This window comes from Neomonachus schauinslandi, chromosome 9 (genome assembly GCF_002201575.2).
Source record: "Neomonachus schauinslandi chromosome 9, ASM220157v2, whole genome shotgun sequence".
Taxonomy (NCBI): Eukaryota; Metazoa; Chordata; class Mammalia; order Carnivora; family Phocidae; genus Neomonachus; species Neomonachus schauinslandi.
This window is the reverse complement of record NC_058411.1, coordinates 71,436,055-71,455,569: the sequence shown is the minus strand read 5'-3', so window position 1 is coordinate 71,455,569 and position 19,515 is coordinate 71,436,055. Positions and strand designations below refer to the sequence as shown.

General features: G+C 48.7%; 1 protein-coding gene across 3 annotated transcripts; it reads right to left on the bottom strand.

The window, feature by feature from the left end:
• Window positions 1–1,968: 1,968 nt before the first annotated feature.
• Window positions 1,969–18,867, bottom strand: RBM23 (RNA binding motif protein 23). Of its 3 annotated transcripts, XR_002480606.2 has the most exons (15): window positions 18,710–18,792; window positions 14,206–14,281; window positions 13,511–13,611; window positions 12,773–12,820; window positions 12,476–12,652; window positions 12,164–12,217; window positions 11,898–12,015; window positions 11,648–11,800; window positions 11,425–11,562; window positions 10,955–11,020; window positions 9,279–9,474; window positions 9,069–9,188; window positions 8,892–8,976; window positions 8,546–8,808; window positions 1,969–1,994 (listed from the first exon to the last, which is right to left on the bottom strand). XR_002480606.2 is itself a non-coding variant. In XM_021695352.1 (14 exons), exons 2-14 carry the CDS (start codon window positions 14,269–14,271, stop codon window positions 8,805–8,807), a joined length of 1,326 nt encoding a protein of 441 aa, XP_021551027.1. In that variant the 5' UTR covers window positions 14,272–14,281; window positions 18,710–18,867; the 3' UTR covers window positions 7,779–8,804. The 3 variants fall into 3 exon arrangements, 2 of the variants coding, with proteins under 2 accessions (XP_021551027.1, XP_021551026.1); XM_021695352.1 differs by lacking the exon at window positions 1,969–1,994 and having other exon boundaries at window positions 7,779–8,808; window positions 18,710–18,867; XM_021695351.2 differs by lacking the exon at window positions 1,969–1,994 and having other exon boundaries at window positions 7,779–8,976.
• Window positions 18,868–19,515: the final 648 nt, after the last annotated feature.

Sequence of the window (19,515 nt, the reverse complement as noted above, 5' to 3'; positions counted from 1 at the left end):
TGGGTGTTAGGGGGCAGAGGAGGAAGTAGGTAACTGGCTCCATTTTGGAGACCCTTGAATTTGAGATGGTAGAAGAACATCCATATAGAGTTTCAGCAGCTCCCTGAACAGCTGGGTCTGAAATTCAGAACAAGTTAGGGTGAGAGACACAGCTATGAGAATAATCCCCGTAAAGATGGTAGTAGAGGAGCCAGAGGAAATGATGAGCTGCGTCACACAGCACCCCATGCTTGGTCTGATGCACTGCTGTCGCGGTCTTGAACATCTTTGAACAAGGAGCCCTGCATCTTTACTTTTAAAATATTTTATGTATTTATTTGACAGAAAGAGAGAGAGCACAAGCAAGGGGAGCAGCAGAGGAAGAGGGAGAAGCAGGCTCTCCAATGAACAGGGAGCCCAATGAGGGACTCGATCCCAGGACCCTGGGATCATGACCTGAGCTGAAGGCAGATGCTTAACCAACTGAGCCACCCAGGCTCCCCAAGCCCTGCATTTTTATTTTGCACCAGGACCCACAAATTATGCTAAAGGAGGCACTAAGGAAGAGGATACAGTACAGGCTGGGATCCTTAGCTTCAAACCACACATGGGCCTTAGAGGTCTGTGATGTTTGTGAAGTGGGACAATTTGATGTGTTTGTGCAGTCGTGCATCTGAGAATAGGGTTCACAGATTTTACCAGATTGCCAAAGGGGTCTGTGACCCAACAAATTACAACCCAGGGTGGTACTGATTGCTGTTGGGATGGGGAAACTGGGTGGGTGGAGGACCAGTGTGAGAGGTTTACTTTTCACTGGATGCTTTTTCTTCTGTTCGAATGTTTAACTATGGTATATATCACCTGTTCAAAAAGGAAATAACTTAAAACAAAGTCTTGAAGTTGCAGAGAAAGAAGAGAGACCAGAGAGAGGGTCCTGGGGATAAGCAGATGAGGCAGGTGGAGACGCAGCCGCCACCGAGGCACCGCAAGAACCGGAATTGAACATGCGGTGGTTCTGCCAAGGGAGGAGGGCTCTGGTTTTTTTAAGTGAACCCTATGCCCACAGTGGGCCTCAAACTCTCCACCCTGAGATCAAGAGTAGTGTGTTCTACTGACTGAGCCGGCCAGGCGCCCCGGGAAGAGGGCTTGGTCAAATGTAGCCAAAGGAAAAGATGAGGAAAAAGGCCCAGTGCCTTTCTTGTGTCTGAAGCTTCCAATATGCATACTGAAGATGGTGGTGGCAGAGCCTCCCCTGTGAGGGGTGCCACACACACCACAAGCCTCCCTCCTCCTCACTCAGCCAGCCCCATCAGCCCAACCCATCTGTGCGTTCCCTCCAGACGCCTACAGGGACGAGCTCAGAACAGACGGAAGCTGAAGCCACGCTCCCCCCAGACTTGGAAGGTGGGGTCTTCTCTGAGAGCCAGGCCATTCTTCTCCCTCTCTCTGATGGAGGCAGAGTCGCACGGGCTGCTGATCCGCTGGTGGGAGAGATCAGCAAAGGGCCCTGGGGCCTGAGCTGCTTCTGCCAGGTAAGGTCTTCTCCGCCCTCGTGCTCCTCTTAACCACTGTGATTTTGTCTGCGCCCCTTTACGAGCCAGCCCCTGCCACCCCCGCAGTCCCTGGCTCACAAGGCGTCCTGATGGGCCAACAGCAGGATGTGTGTGTGCTTTGCTCTGAGGGGCCGGAGGCAACGCCGGTCCTGTGTCTTGAAGGCATCCCTCTGCTCTAGCCTCTGCTCAGAGTTGGGCCTTTATGCCCTGCTGCATCTAACCCTCTCTAGAGAGACTGGGGCAAGGTCTCTCCTCTTCGAAAAGCTTGCCAGTCACAGAAGGGGATTTCACAAGTCTTCTCGGTTAAACCCTCACTCCCAGAAAGCCCACCCATGCATACATCATCTCAGTAATCTAACAGTTCTATCCACATCAATCTAAGTCCATTTTTCCTGGACATCCATCCACAAATACCTGTTGTTCCCCTCAAGTACTGCCAAATGCCAGTCACTGCACTGGGCCCTATGGGAAAAACAAATACAGGTAAGACACTACTCCTGCCCTCCGGGAGCTTACAATTGAGCTGGAGAGAAGGGACAAGGGGGTCAACAGCAGCAAACTGGACATTTTGACTATCTGGGGGCTATGTCATGTGCGCTAAGAATTCTGAACAGAAGAAACCGAATTTGGAGACAGATTTTAGGAACTGGGTCTTGAAGGATATATGCAGGCTGTAGCTAGATGGGGGAAAGAAGAAAAAAACTCCGTGGGGAAACTACGTGAGCAAATGCACAGGAGACACGAGACATGGTGGGCAGCCCACTGCGTGATATAAAGACCCTCCCTGTGAGAAGGCAGCAAAACTTGAGGGGATGGTACAGCTGAGTTGTCAAGGGGCCCCAAAACCAGATAAGAGCATCCTGCTTCTTAGTCCTTTATCATCTTGGTGGCTCTCTGATGGATATGCTCAAGGCACGTCTATTTTTTTTCTTTTTCTTTTTTGGTAATCTTTACCCCCAACGTGGGGCTCAAACTCACAACCCTGAGATTAGGAGTTACACCCTCCACCAACTGAGCCAGCCAAGTGCCCCTCATCTATTTGACTCTTGATGGCCATGCTCCATGGTTTGGTGGCCTGGTACCCAAGGTGCGAATACAAACTCAGTGGGAGCCTTGCAAGCGTTTTAGTTAGTACTCAGTCCCACTATTTTCTGGATAGAGAAAGTCACTCTCAATCTCTCTGCCTTTCTGGACCTCAGCTCTCCCAATTATAAAGTAAAGGTAACAATACCTACCTTGTAGGATGGTCATGAGGACTAAATGCAAATGCAAGTATCTTTGTAATTTGTCAAATATAGAAATGAGCCATGGAAGTAATGGTCTTTTACAGTCTGTGTCCTGATCCCTTATTCAGGTACCCAGACAGCTTGTTGACTACTCAAAGCACAGCAGCACCCCGGAGATACAAATCTAAGGGGCACCTGGCTGGCTCAGTTGGTAGAGCATGTGACTCTTCATCTTAGGGTTATGAGTTCGAGCCTCACAATGGGTGTAGAGATTACTTTAAAAAATAAATAAAAAGAGGGGCACCTGGGTGGTTCAGTTGGTTAAGTGTCTGCCTTGGGCTCAGGTCATGATCTCAGGGTCCTGGGATGGACCCCCGCTTTGGGCTCCCCACTCAGTGGGGAGTCTGCTTCTCCCTCTCCCTCTGCCCCTCCCCCTGCTCATGCTCTCTCAAATAGATAAATATAATCTTTAATAAATAATAAAAAGAAAAAAGAAAAACATTTTTAAGTTGCCGTCTACAAGGTCCAACTTGCCTCCAAAGGACTCACAGGTAACCCTCATAGGTAGCCCCTATTATTAGATCTGTTGTTTTGAGGGGTATTGGGGGAAGAGGAAGGAAGATGGCAACTGAAGCCTAAGTGATGGTATTATACTGCACAGTTTTCCATTTTTTTGTCCCAGTTCTAATTTGTCTTTAGGCAGAGGACCTGTGCTGATTTAAAGTATTTCTCTGAAAGGAAGTCGTCAGAGCTCTGGAGACCAGGGATGGCAGGTGCTACAGGACACCTGTGGCAGGTGAGGAGGGGCACTAAGCAAAGGGTGGCAGCAGAGAACACTGCGGGGTTTCCCTGGCCAAAGCAAAGGGCAAGAGGTATGCTGAAGGTACCTGACAGGGTGGCTAGGGAGAAAATCACCTTGGCCTTTTTTTTAAGATTTTACTTACTCAAGAGAGAGCGGGGGGGGGGCAAGAGAGGGAGAAGCAGGCTCAGGGAGCCTGACACGGGGCTCGGTCATGACCTAAGCCAAAGGCAGGCGCTTAACTGACTGAGCCACCCAGGTGCCCCCTCTGATTTATAGTTTCAGGCACAAAAAGGGATTGAGCCAGTGGGACTTGTTTTTCTGAAATCTAGGCTGCCGGTGACCCAGGACCGTGTGAGCTGGGGACTTCGGTCCAGAACAATGAAGATTTGCTTTCACCATCGCCACCCTCACTTCTCTCCCCGCCTATGCGGAGCATTCTCTGAGGTCAGGTAGGAAGTGCAGTGTGTCGGCATTCGGAGGAACGGGAATGATGATGGCCGGTAGTAATGACAAGCTCTCGGGTTCCAAGCCCTCTCCACGGACTGTTTCATTTCAGCCTCACACCGTCCCTGAGACAGGTGCTACTGTTAGCTTTTCCTTTTCACACATGAGGGGTCCAAGTCACAGTGACAAACCGCCCAGCTTACTCAGCCAGTTTGTGACAGCAGAGCCATCTGGAGCATGTGGCGTTGCTCCGGAGCGGGGCCATTCTGTTGGGAGGGTGAAGGCCCCCTGGCTTGGATGGGCCCAGGAGTTCAGAAAAGGCTAATTTTCAGCACTACCCATTTCAGCACTACCCATTCTAAACAAGTAGGCTTTCACGATGCTTGAAAGTCGATGAAAGCTCCCTTCCTTCCTGGAACATTGGCTAGAGTTCGACAAGTCTCTGATTTCCAAGGTCACTGCTTCCCCTCCCTGCAAGCCAGCACGGACTGGCTCCTTTCCAGTCTTCAGGCCCCTCATCCATCTACCATTGCCCTCAAAAATAACTGCTTAATGGCCCTCCAGTAACTGCAGCCAACTCCTTAAGGGCTCTTGAGAGGAGATCATGTGGGAAAGCTAACAGAACTCATCCAACTTTTAAAGTGAGCTTTGATCAGCTCTTTCCTTGCCTCCACCTTCCCAGATGATTTAAATTGGTCTGCTTCACCTCTCACAGAGCTCTCTCCACCAAGAGCACACGGAGAGCAAATCCGTCCTGGATATAAAGTGCAAAAGTTGGGAGGGAAGAGAAGGGATGTTTGAAGCCAGAAGGTTCAGACCCAGTTCTGAGACCAGAATTCCTTTCCTGCATCCAGCTGACTAGCGACTTCACCTGGTTGCCATAGAAACATCAGTCTCTGTTGGATGGCAAGCAGCATTTTTGACAGAAAGCATCAGAGGCTACCATGGTAACACCAAAAAGAGTAAAAGCTGCCTTCTCTCCTGGAGGGGTGAGGAAGGAATGGAGGATGCCAGGGAAAGCAGGCTAGAAGGGACGGGCATCGGAGAGCTTAGCTCTGACTTGAACAGAAAGGGAATTAATTCGACAGACACCTAATACGTGCAAAGCAAAGCAATAATGAAGAAGACATGTCTATGGCTGGCCTTATCGGGCTATAATCATCTGCTAATAGAGTTTATACAGAACTGTAAATAAAGGCAGAATGAGACTTGTAACAGGACAAAGAATCCTGAAAAGGGAAATCAACTAGCAAAGCTTCAGAGTCTTAAAGGGGAGGATTCCGACTAGCAGAAGAGGGGCAGAGAGAACAAGATGAGCAAACATGGAAGTGGCAAAGTTCAGGACATACTGAGAACTCTGGGTACAGAGGTGGAAAAAGCGACTCCCAGGCCTTGGCTCCCAGGAGGGGCAAGCTCAGATTAGGATCTAGGAATCTGAAGCTAGACTGCCTGGATTGGAATCCCAAACTTGCTGTGTAATGACAAGGCAGGTTACTTACCCTCTTTGGGTGTCCGTTTCCTTGTTCGTAAAGTAAAGATGGTCAGAGTCTACCTCAGAGGGTCGTTGTGAAGATTAAGAACTCAGTGCACAGGAAGTGACTAGAACAATGCCTAACCCGCAACAGCCCTGCACCAATGCCGACAATTACCATCATACCACCTCCCACTTTTCGGAGCCAGCACAGCCTCTCCTCACCGTCCATTACTTCCTCATTCTCACCACACTGCTTCTGTAACAGAGAAAGGAGAGGCTGTGGTTCACCATCTCCCTTCAAGTTGTAAACTCCTTTCCCTTCCTCATAAGCACCAGGACTAAAGGTTCAAAGGGCAAACCCCTGCTTCCCCTGGTCACTCACATCTGGGGGCTGTTGGGAGCCTAAGAAGGAAGTAGGCAGAAACTCAATTTCAAGCACACGTTAAGTTTAAAGAACAAGGAGGAAATACCACTGCCTTAGAGAAGACAGAAGCCTAAGTCAGGTGAAAGTCTCCTGTTTAGAACTGAGGACAGCTGGGCAACTCTGCGCTAGAAGAGGATCTGGGCCAGCCTCTCTACACACCTGAGCCGCTAGGCCCAGGCAAAAGAGGCTCAGGAAGGTTTCCTTCACCTTAGGAGGCTGTTTGCTGCCCCCTCCTCTCTACTCCAACCACCCCCAATGCAGGGATGAGTAACTAGAAGGCACTGAGTCACATGTGGTGATTCTGGCTGTCACCCACTAGCTGCTGTCACCTTATATGGGTTAGACTAGAGTAGTTGTCTTAGATGTTTCCTCACTTCCAGCACTGTCTCTCCCCCAGCAAGAGGCTGTATGAGGAGCTAAGAAGGGTTGGGGGGAGAACTGAGGTGGAAGGAAGCAAAGTGAATGCAGGCCAAGGTAGGCAGGCATGGGAATGAAAGGAAGCCAAGCAGAGACGGGCACCCATCTGATGAGGGCAGGGAGGCAGGCAAAGCCTGTGGGTATTTACAGTTTGGAGGAGTTCAAGACTGCTCTGCAGAAGCCTGGTCCCGAGCCTCAGGATAACTAACAAAAATGGTCCACACTGTTTTTCAGGATGCATTAGCAGCCAAATCAATAACTATAGGGGGACTGGGCCCTAGCCAGCTATTACCTAAAAACAATGCATCCTCCTTCCCTCCCCCTGGGCCCAGAGAGCAAACCAGGACAGGGAACGGGTGGGGGTGGCGGCAAAGGCAACAGAAGCAAGAGTATAGCAGGTGGCGCTGAGGGGAGATCAAGAGCTCGTTCTGGGTCCCAGTGGCCTTTTCTGCCACAAGCAGGTGTCAAGTACCTAATACTTCAGTGTGAAAAGCAACCCCAGAAGCTAGTATCACGAAAAACCATCACTCTGCTTAGGAGTCTGAGAGCTGACAAATTAAAACCTAACAGCAATTATCCGTATTTTTAGCATGACAATAAAGTCTTAACATTCTGTTGCCATAGAGACGGGTAGAGAATGAAGGAGTCCCACAGAGCTCTGCCCCTGAACTTCAGACATTCTTCTCTAGGCTGGTCCCTACCTAGTGAGCCAGGTTCCTAGGCAGGCCCCTTGTCATAAGCCTTACAAAGCAGGTGGAGGAAGATGTGCGCATCTCCTTCCTCAGGACAATTCCTGGAATACTCAGCATTCTGGAATTCACTGGTCCCAAGCCTGTGTCATCCCAAGCAGAGTCACATATGAAAAGCAAGAGTTGAGGGGACTGACTGAGGAATAGCGGACTTCGGGCCTGGGGAGCCCTGATGTATGAGGCCCAAACCCCTGTGGATACTGGACTGGAAGTTCCATTACAAAACGGCCAAAGGCGGGCACTGAGACTAATGGTAAGACTGGTGAACTGAGGAGGCTTCTCTGGCACTTAAACTCCTCAAGATCACGAAACACCTCTAGCCGAAGGTGCAAAATGTGCTACCGTCACACTGCCATCTGGTGGGAAGACAAGATCTTTCCTTAAGCACAGAGACAGACTGTTAGTGTGTCCAGTGACAAGGTAGGTTCAGAAATATTTAAGATGGGGAGGGGGCGGGGAATAGTTAAGATGAAGACATATGGAGGAGACCCACGGGGCTGAGAGTATAATGCAGACAGATGGGGAACTCCATCCAGGTGTGTGCCTTCTGTCCATTTTAATTTCTAAGGAAGGTTAGGTAAAACAAAATGAAAATAAAGGGAAAAAACATAAAGGCATTACAAATGTTTTATATCCCTAGAACCATTCACGGTTCTGGCTCATGAGAAGTTATTAACATCAGACACACCAACGGACAGAGACCACACACATATGGGCAGAAGCCACCACAACAGTGGAGCTTGCCTTTTATACAAAGTTTATATGTACGTATGCACATGCGTACATACATATGCAGATGTGTGTGCATATACGTATACACACATACATATATATATAGATTTTATGTACACAGACACAGGGGTATAAAAACCAATGAAAAGGGCTCACATGTGCCCAGGCAGGGGACAGGAGCAGCTTTAATAGCTGGGGTTGAGCCCATGGTAGAGGCACATGGGAAATGGTAGAGAGTAGCAGCCTCCTCTCCGTCCTTCCACCCTGCGCCACAGGAAGGACCTGGGAGGAAGGACAACTATACAAAGGAAGATGGAAGATACTGGAAAGGTATCCCACCTTTCACTGAACTTCTGAAAGCCCCAGCCCTAAACCATCCAAAATGCCTGGCAGGACACTGGCAGGATAGATCACTCCCACACCTCCCAGCAAGATGCAGTTCTGGCCCCAGGCTGAGGCTTAAGGCAGGCTTCACAATGCGCATGTCCACGCTATCTTCCAGGCCTGTGCAGCAGCAAGCCAACATCTTCAAGGTTCACTGCCCCCAACCCCAAACTCCAAAGTCCTCTTGGACCAGAGATCTTAAGGGTTTTCCTCAACAGATTGTAGGGAAAAGATATAGGAAGAGGAGAGAGGTTAGTTCCTTCAGTTAATGCCCTAGGGCCTTCCCAATGGGGGAAGAATCGAGGAATCACCAAGAGGTGGTTGGAAAGAGCAATGAAGGTCATCCCAGAAAACAACATACGCGGAGAAACAGGTGTTCAATTGGTGCAGATTCTGTCCTCTTCGACTAATGGCTTTGCTCAGCAGAGTCCGTTCCCAATGGGGCCCTGGGCAGGAGCTCTTCCCGAGTCCAAGGGTGGCCCCAATTCCCGCAGAGCCAACGTCCATGCGCTCAGGATGGCTTGGTCCACAAAATGGAGAAGGCGCCATGGAAAGGTCGATGTGGAGAAGGGAGTGGCAGGACCCAGAGGCACAGGGAGGCAGTGTACTGTGCCACTGATTTACCTATGGCAAGGAGAAGAGATCAGTGGGAAGCTAAAGGAAAGAAAATAACCAAAGGCTAAACTGAGCCAGACCCTGAGACTCACATGGTCTGAGGGGTAAAGAGGCTGGAAAGCTGGAAGCACTGGGAGGCGATTGCCTGGGAGGCAAGGTTCAGGGCTGGACTCAGAGCTGCAAGAGAGAGGCACGACGAGTTAGTGAGCACAGAGCATTCCCTCTTTCCAGGCCCCAACCCCTCCTCCCTTTCCCAAGTCCAAGTCTACCAGTCAGAGCCGCAGGGTTCAGGGCCCCCAAGGGAACCGTCCTGTTCAGTTGCAAGGCGGCAGCAGCCTGGGCGGCGGCGGCAGCAGCTGCAGCTGTGCTAGGCAGCTGGATTCCGGAGCCTAAAAGGGACAGAGAAGTTGGTATTAGTCCCAACTCCTGATCTGAAATTCCACCCCACATTCTTCACTCTGCAGAGAAACTCTCTCCACCTTCTGTCAATTTGGCCATGAGCTGCAAACGTCCACCTGCAGATCCCAGATCCAGCTCCTGGTCCCCATCCGGAAAAGTGATGTCTGTGCCACCATCCAGTCGCTCGGTCACATGGCCAACTCTCATAGGTCGGCCAGCAAGCTCAAAGCCATTCAGTTGTTCCAGGGCCCGCCGGGCACACTCAGAGTCTGAGAACTACAAGAAACCCGGGCTGTGTATCAGTCACTTCCTGGCCACGGACATGCTCACAAAGCCCTGCTACCACCACCTAGTCCTGCTATCCCAGGACATTGCATGCTCACTGTGGCACAAATTGTTCTGTCCCAGGGAATGTGACCCCCATCCCCCCAAAATGATCATGTGAAAAGGACCTTTTCCAACTGACTCAATGGCAATCACTTCCAACTTCCAGCTGCGCTAAGAACCTAATAACGCAAAAAGTCTGTTATCTATAGGGTGGCCTACCCTTACACGCTGCTTCACAAATGAGCGTATCAATGGAAGAAAGACAGCCTGAGAGTCAAGGTTCCTGGGCTTTTCTAATTGCAGCCCTCAGGACTAGTCGGTTTCAATTCTCAGTCAAGAAGTAGGAATCTGGAACTCCAGAGCCCAGCCGCAGGAGGGAGTGCACCCTGGCATGGGGAGCAAGACTGCACCCCACCCCTACGCCTCCACCAGCGCTAATGATCAGAGCTCTACCGCCCAGCAGCATGGGAGCAGCCTGGTACAGAGAAGATTCCAGTCTGCTGTTGAAGTGTCAAGGGTATTGACCGAAAAGGTGGCAGCACGAGGGCAAAAAAGCCTCACAAAAGGTTTTCTGCATCTGAGTCACCAAGGAGTTAGAAGAGGTACTTGCCACCATGAACACCAGGGCTGGCTTTGTTTCCTCTGGTAGCACCTGCCCTGGGGCCTGGCACGTGGTACTGACAATTCCTAGGCAGGTGGTGTAGGTGGTGGCCTGCCTTCACTGGATACTTCTGAGGTGAGCAATACCCCTGGTAGAACACAACCTATCTCCCCTCTGCCCTGCAGGCAACTGCGGGGGGGTGTATGCTGCCTGGACTGAATCTAGAAAATAATCAGCTTCTATGAGACTCTGTGGCCGGCAGCCAGTCCTCAGCCTGGAGTCACACAGGGCTAGAAGAACCAGTTATGGGAACTGGAAGCAATTTTGTTGGGAGTGTCAGGAAAAGGTAAGACATGGCCTCGCTATTCTCCCTATAGCGGTCTCTGAATATAAACATACTTCTCAATGGAGAAACTGCTTCAGATGGGGTACTGCCAGAAAAAATAAATAAATCCCTATTCCTGCTTCTACCTTGAAAACATACCATGTCTATAAAAGCCCACACCTAACCTCCCTCATCATGCCCCCAACCTTTTAGCTGCAGCCTGAAATCATTTCTATTACCCAAAGAGCAAGTTGCGGCACCAGGGAAGCTGGTTGAACTCCTGGACACCCCCATACCAGGGCCACAGACAGTGTGCAGGAGCAAAGTCAAGATCTCAAGCAATGCACTCATCTCAAGGGGCAGAAGGCTAGTCCAGGCTTCAGGCACCAGGGCTTATGGGTCATTTAGACAGTTCCTAAAGGAGGAGGATGAAGCTAAGCTGCAAAATCAGACAAGTGGACAAACCCACACTGAAATTCAAAAGTTAAAGACCAGAGACTCACCGTAATGAAACCATAACCTTTAGAACGGCCTGTATCTGAGTCCTTCATCAAGACAATATTATCAATCTGTATAAGAGAAAGAAATTATTAGCAATCTTTGGGCTAACCCCCACCTTTGATCTTTCCTGCCTGACTGTTCAAACTACCTCTAACTTTGTACCTCTAACTACCTCTAACAGTTCTAACTCTCCAAATCTTCTCTTTAAAAAGAGACAAAGACCACCTCTTTCCAAAACACCTTTCCTGGCTCATCTTACTGAATCTGGACCCCATTATTTGAGCTCACGGTGCCTAACTCATCTGCATACTGAGCACTTGGAATATGAAGATGGAGCCTAACTCTGCCGGCACGGACCCATCCGCTCGTCCTGATGGATGCAGTGGGTTAATCGTGGTCAGGCAGAAGAGACAGGCTCACCCTCCCCACTTTCTCCAATTCCCTTCAGAGTTTTCCTTCACTTTCTACTCACTTTGCCAAAGGGCTCAAAGATGCCCCGGAGCATGTCCTCCGTGATATTGAAGTGCAGGGAGCCCACATAGAGGCGCATCGGCCCGCTGTTGCCCTTCTGCAGGTTGTTGGCCATGGCTGCCAGTCGGTTTTTCTCAGCCTAGGCAAGGAGGAACCAATGGATCACATCCCACACCCCCTCCCACCAAGGCCATCTTCTCATGTCAGCTTTGCAACATGCTCACCTGTGAAGCCTGGACAATGATGGGCACTCCAAGCAGCCGTTGCCCAGTCAGCCCAATGGCCAGCGGCACACACTGGATTTCACAGAATTCCACGTAGGCGATGCCCTTAGAACGCCGGGAGTTCCGATCAGAGATGATTCGGACATCACGAACCTATCCAGGGCAAGAAGGAAATCCTGAGTTGGGCATAAAGGAGAATGCACAGAAGACAGCTATACGTGGGAGAAAGCTAAGGCAGGAGGAGGGTTACCTTGCCGACAGCAGAGAAAAAGTCCTCCAGGTCCCGAGGCCGAATGCGGGCAGCTAACTGCATACAGAAAACTGTGCGGGCATCACGCTCCTCGGGACTCAGATTATTAGTGGGCTCCCTGAAGAGCGAGTACAATCTGGTGAGACGCCCGCTCCCGATACATGGTTATTGTTCTCCAGCTCCCCTCCAGTACCACACATTCCTGTATTCTGGCTCAAACGGCTTTCTAGTCATACCTCACAGTCCCTGGAAGAGTATCAACTCACCTGACTGGGCTCTTTTCTCTGAAATGAGGACTCTTACTGTGTGCGTACCTGCGCCTATGGAACAGAGAACGACAAACGGAAAATCGTGTCATCCGATTTCACCTGCGCTGGTCCACTGCTTGGTCTTCCGGCACGAGAAAACCAGATTCCAGCACCTCATCTCACGTGGGAATTGTCACCACCACCCCTCCAGTACCAGGGTCTCCTGCCCGCCACATCGGGTTGTGAGCACCCGCAGGCAGGAACCACAGCGCGGGGGGTCTACCCAGACCCCAACACAAAGGCCACCATCGTATGAGCAAGAGGCGATACCCAGGCGATACAAGCGGCGGGCTCCTGTAGCGCACGCGGTCCTCACGCCGCCGGTCCCGACTGCGTGTCTCACTGCTGTGCCGCCGGTCCCGGCTCCGGCTGCGGTGGCGACGCTGCCGGTCTCGACTTCGGCTCCGACTGCTTCTCCGCCTGTGCCGGTCCCGCTCCCGACTGCGGCTACAGGTGCGAGGCGCTACTGAGTTTGCTAAAGGGCAAACCAACCTCTTCCGGCCTCCGAGGGATAGCTCTCCCATTTAGAGTAATTCTCAAAGCCCCAAAGCCCCCAGAACTACTGACCTGCGCTTTCTATCCCTGCTTTTACTATGGCTCCGACTCCTCTTCTTCCTGTGAAGGAGTAGATAAATTCTCATTATCAAGAAGATCTTCTCTCCCCCAAGGAAAACGAACGACGGAAAGGCCAGGTGGAACAGCAGTAAAAGACCAAAGAGCCCGGGACGCCTGGGTGGCTCAGTCGTTAAGCGTCTGCCTTCAGCTCAGGTCATGATCCAGGGTCCTGGGATCGAGCCCCACATCAGGCTCCCTGCTCCGCGGGAAGCCTGCTTCTCCCTCTCCCACTCCCTTTTCTGTGTTCCCTCTCTCGCCGTGTCCCTGTCAAATAAATAAATAACATCTTTAAAAAAAAAAAAAAAAAAGACCAAAGAGCCCAAGATGACCTGGCAGGAGTTCACAGCAGCACCAACTTGCACACAGCCCTGAATGCCGTCAGGCATCTGAAGTGGCCATTTCCCCCCAAAGCCCAGCAAAAGTTGTTGTTTCCAAATCAGGGGTCCCCTGGCTATTTTATTCAATTGAAACAGAATGATGATGGTAGAAGAGAGCCGCAAGTCTATGCTGGAATGTGAAGACTAGAAGATCATTAAACCAAGTCACCATGATTCCCAGGACCCAGTAGAGCCATCACTAAAAATCAGCAGTCTTACAAGCAACCACCTCCCTGGCTCTGGCTATTTCTCCGACGGACGCAGTTGCTTCCCTTGCCCAAGATGCCGACCCACTTCCTCATGCCACACTTACTTGCTTGCCTCCCCACTGGCGCTGCTCCCACTGGTGCTGCTACTGCTCGTGCTGGTGTTGCTAGGGCCATCTTTTTTAACCTCTTTCCTTTGCTGTTCATCCTGAGGGGTTTGCCAGGAAAAATGTCACCAGGTACAAGGTGGCAGACACATACACATTCCATTGGGCAACAAAAGAACAAAAGTGGACAGAGAAGAAAGCTTGTGAAATCAAAGTTCACAATTATCTAGCCAGTTTCTGAGCACCCGGATCTCCTAACAAAGGGAATAAGAAGGAAGGAAACCACCCAAAAAGAAGAGCTCAGAGTGACAGATTTTGATGTCAAAACTTGAGCTACCCAACATTTGTTCCACTGACATCCATTTCCCAGGAGAGTGAGAAATTATTTAGGTCTGAGATACACTGACTTTCTACTGTGTCATTGAGAGTTCTGAGCAGAGCACTTATTCCCAGCACATTCTGCTCCCCCCCCACCTCCTCCCGCCCCTTGCCCCAGCTTTGGGACTGCCTCTGCCAGCATGCCTCTGAGTACGGAAGCTGGAGAGTGGGGCTTACTAAAAAACTATGACTTGCACGAATAGCCACGATACATAATAAACAAGCAGGGAAAAAGAATTTATAAAGTATTGAAACTGATGATCTATAACTGCTTCTTCTTACTAACCCAATTCCAGCAGTAAGATGGGGAATATTACCTCCTCTTTTTTATAGGGAGCCTCCAGCATGGCCTCAATCACTATATCAAAGTCATCGGACGCCATCGTGGCAGACCTGAGGAGAGGACGTGGATATGTAAGAACCTCATATTTTTCCTCCCCTTCTGGCACCCTACATTCCCTTCCTTCTCCAAGACATAGACTTGAGAATATACAGTTCTGTTTCTTGAATTCCACATCTTCTTGGCTGTTGCTTACTCTAGGTTTATTTTTGCACACTTTAAATCTGAACTAGTTTTGCTCTGTGGCTTCGAAAAGGTAAAGTGTCTAGAAGGAAAATAAATATCTAGATAGAAACAAAATACAATACAGATCCTGTCCTGTGAAGAAAAAGTGTTGGCATTCAAAATTACTATTCACTTGACAATGGACACTAGGCCTCCATTCTACAGTTCAAAATTCTGTATAAATAACTGGTTTAAACTTAAATCATAGAAATAAGCACATATTTCCAATAAAAAGGTAAGGATGTAAGACTAAAAATCAGGAACAAGACAAAACAACACCAGAATGCAGATCTGCCCTAAGCTCTTCCCCACATCCCCCACACAAACATCAGTAATTAGGGGACTCATCGCTAAGCATTTCCCATATAACACCAACTAGAATTCAGGTAACTCAGAAAGATAATGATTAAGACAGGCTTAACCAATTCCACCCTTGAAGCCTGTCTAGGCAGGAAGGGTAAGACTTCCTGCCTCCCCCAAGCTTTCACAGCTAGCAATCATCTTTCCTAAGTCTGTCCACCTCAGGCCCATCAAATAAAAAAATAGTAATAATAAAAAAAGAAACCCAGAAGATATCGGGGCACCTGGGTGGCTTAGTCAGTTATGTCTGCCTTTAGCTCAGGTCATGATCCCAGGGTCCTGGGATAGAGCCCCTGCTCGGCTCCCTGCTCAGCGGGAAGTCTGCTTCTCTCTCTCCCTCTGCCTGCTGCTCACCCTGCTTGTGCACGCACTCGAGCTCTCTCTGTCAAATACATAAATAAAATCTTAAAACGAAAAAAGAAAAACAAGACATCAAACAAAATCAATAGGATAAATTATTCAAAAAATATTGGTCTCAAATTATCAATATACACAACACGCATGAATCTTAAAATAATTACGCTGAGTGAAGGAAATAAGACAAAAATATACTGTGTGCTTCCATTTATAGGAAAAAATTCTAGGAAATGTAAACTAAACTGTACTGGCAGAAAGCAGATCAGTGGTTGCCTAGGGATAGGAGGAGGTGGAGAGGGGCTAGGAAGAAAGGATTACAAAAGGGCAGAAGAAACTTTTGGCGGTGATGGTTTCATGGGTATTTAAACATCAAAACCCATCAAACTGTACACCTTAATGTGGACAGCTTTATTTTATGTCAATTATACCTCAATAAAGCTGACCAAAAAACAAAAAAAACCTCCGACTAACCTGAAGAACTTCTGTGCAAGGAGGCTAATCATAATCAGACTTTCCATATCCACAAGACCTTTGTCCTCTTTAAAGCAGCTAATGCATCATCCACTGATCCTGTCCTTGTTGCCCTCAGAGCCCATAGCCTATTTTGGTGATTTAAGAATAAAACAGGTATACAAAAGTAATAACTAATATAAAATAAGTAATATAAAAATATGACTAATCACTCCTACAGTACCTAATATTGCTAGGTACTGTACTAAGCCTGTTACAGAGACAAGATTCTTGGAAAGAGCAAAACAAAAATTACCTGGAGCCAAATTTAAGACTTAAAATGGAAACCAAATTAAAATCAAATAGGTGTGTCTAAGAACCAGTGAACTTGGGGCACCTGGCTGGCTCAGTCAGTAGAGCTTACGACTCTTGATCTCAGGGTTGTGCGTTCCAACCCCATGTTGAGTGTACAAATTACTTAAAAATAAAATCTTAAAATAAAAACAGTGAACTCAATCGCTTATTATAATAACACTGTACATTTATTTAACAATCAAAGGTAACATATGCTAAAAACAGCTATCAGGTCCAATGCACGATGAAAAAACAGGTTTTGTGAACTGCCCAGAACCACAAAGCTTAAATGGAGGCGCTGACTCTTGATTAAGGTCTCCTGACCCAAAGTCTAACGTCTTGTCAATTCTATCAGGTTACCTCTCTCTCCTGTACTTTATAATTCAGCCTTAAATTTTAAAAAGAAGAGTACACAGCATACCGAGATATCCAGTTTTTGTTTTTTTTTAAGATTTTGTTTTTAAATAATCTCTACCTCCAACGTGGTACTCGAATTTACAACCCGAGATCAAGAGTCCCATGTTCTACTGACTGAGCCAGCTAGGTGCCCCAAGATGTCTACTTTTATTTTTTAAAAGATTTTTTTTTTAATTTATTTGACAGAGTGAGAGCACAAGCTGGGAGACAGAGGGAGAGGGAGAAGCAGGCTCCTCGCTTGCAAGGCCCCATCCCAGGACCCAGGGATCATGACCTGAGCCGAAGGCAGCGGCTTAATCGACACTGAGCCACTGAGGCACCGCCCCCCCCCAAGATGTCTACTTTAAATACACAGTCATCTAAGGAATTACTATTCTGAAAGGTTTATCAAAAGCATTAGTCCCGTTAGTCACACCTTATTATGTGGCTTCTAGATATGAAGCAGCATATACTTCAAAATATCAGGACTAAGCTTATTATAATATTTGATTGTGGAAAAATGATTTTTAAAAATAAAAGGTTTCAGGGCGCCTGGGTGGCTCAGTTGGTTAAGCGACTGCCTTCGGCTCAGGTCATGATCCTGGAGTCCCTGGATCGAGTCCCGCATCGGGCTCCCTGCTCGGCGGGGAGCCTGCTTCTCCCTCTGACCCTCCCCCCTCTCATGTGCTCTCTGTCTCTCTCATTCTCTCTCTCTCAAATAAATAAATAAAATCTAAAAAAAATAAATAAATAAATAAATAAATAAATAAATAAAAGGTTTCAATCTACAATTTCTGTTCTTTCCAGTCATTTTGCCTGCCAAGTCTATGCAAGTTTTTCTTTTTTTTTCTCTAAAAGTATTTATTTATTTAAGTAATCTCTACATCCAACATATTGCTAGAACTCACACCCCCAAGGTCAAGAGTCCTATGCTCTCCAACTGAGCCAGCCAAGTGCCAAGTCTATACAAGTTTTCTAAATGTCATACAACTCCTCTTTATTTTTTAAAATCTGCTTTTTCCTCCCCGAATGAAATGCTTCTGATTTCAATAATTGCTCTTTGTTGATTGCTAGAGTACAGGATAGGATTAACTTAACACATGCACAAAAACTTTCACTCAAGTTGACAAATGAGCCACCACCTATGGAGTAAAGTTTTCACTCAGGTACTCAGAAATGAATGAATCTATTTAAGCACAGACATACAGAACATGAGCACATTTTGAAACCTGAAATCTCACTCGGTCTGGTGTATCTTTTCAGATGTCCTAGAAGCAGTGAAGTCCCAAACCCTATGCATTTTCAAGTTGGCAGTTTTCAAACTCTTCCCATGTTCTAAATCAAGGGTCAAAGTCCATCAATCCCATGCACTAAAAAACTATAGAGCCTTCTTCCATCCCTGCTCCAAAAACTGCATTAGGGGTGGGCCCACAACCACGCAAGGGTCTGGACTTTGTCATAGCATAGTCAAGACCCCAACAAACACTTAGGCCTCACTGCTGAAGGGACAAAGGAGAGTGAAGAACCACTGTCAGCTCAGTTCAGGCAAAATTCACATGCTGAGTCCCAGGGAGTGATGGGTCCAGTCACAGAGCTGGGTACAAACACCTCCAAACTGAAGGCAGCTTATTAAGAATAGGAACAATGAGGAAAAAATAAATAACAGGAACAATGAGAAAGGTAAAATACATTCCTGCTGTGTAACAAGCCAAGGCTACACTTTAAAAAATGGTCCTATAAGTAACCAATTCGCACCGTCCCTGCAAGGGCCAGTGTCCCAATGCTAACACCCATATGTGGCCTCACTATACTCCTGTAGTACCGCCACGGAACGTGTGGTCAAAAGAAGGAACCAGGAAAAAGCCCAGAGGCCAACACAATGAACAGGAGTCTTCCAGAGCCTGAAGATTGAGAAGTAAGTCTCAGTGTCTCAGTTCCCTAACCTCTCTCGGAGGAGTAGTACTAAGAGCTGAAAACCCATCCTGCGAGCCCTCTCAAACCGCGGTGGGTCGATGCTCCCCCCATCCCCGCCCCAGTACGGGCGACCCTAAACGTCACGGCTGCAGGGACCTGTTAAGAGATCGGTCACTGGGATCCTTGAGACAGCATCTTCATCTTTAAGAGATACGGCCACGAGGATGCCGAGCCCTAAAGTCATGCCAGCGGGCTACACTGAAGGAGCGAACACTTCCAGACCAAAGTAAACAAAAATACTTTCTTAAGTTTGCCTGATTCTGCTCTTGACGCCATTTTCTGCCTGTGACGTCAGGGGGCGGCGCCGTGCGGCAACGTCACGCATAGGTGACGTCGCGGGGGGACCGGGTTTCGGGGTTTCTCACCAGTTCCGGGTCCCCGCACGGGGGGGGGTCCCGGTTTCCGCCGTTCCTTTGGGTGTATTGGGGACGCGAAGCACGGATATTTTCCAGAGTCTCAGCAGTAAAAGCAGCACCGCAGCCGGAGCTGCAAGTCTTCCCGCAAAATGGCGACAGCTCCACTGTCTTCCAGAACTTTCCCCAATCTGCGCAGGCGCCGAAACATTCAGGCTGTGGAACTAATCACTGGTTTCGCGGCAACAGTCCAAAGTACAGATTTTCATTGGCCAAAACCCTAAGCATGGGTGGAGCCAAACTCAAATGTTTCTTAGCAACCATCAAGTTCCCATGGATTGGCTAACCTCTCCGAGAGTGGAAGCGTCTTAAGGCGGCCGCCCATCGCCCTCTCATTGGTTAGGTGACATGCGGAAGGCGGTGAACGTGGGCAAAGAACCAGAGAGGACTCTCCTGCCCCACTCCCCGCTCCAGGTGACTAGGCCAGCGCCGCGGGCGGAGCCAACAAGGAAGTACAATTGACTTCTTTGCCACTCTCTGTATGTCCTAAGAGGGTCACGTGTCCTGCTTAGCCGCGACAGCCTCGGGGAGGGCAACTGCAAGTGTTTCACGTCAGAAGGATGCTGGACCGGACATCCCCATTCTGAGCGGGCTGACAACCCTCCCAACTATCTCCTCCTGCCCTCAGTGCTTGGGCCCCGGGAAACACAAGTCTTGCCACACGTTTGTCTTCTTTCACAGTCTGGCTTATGGTCATTGCCTGGTCCCACAGGCACACACCTCCCATTGTAAAAATAAAGTTGGAGGTTTCTCAGGTG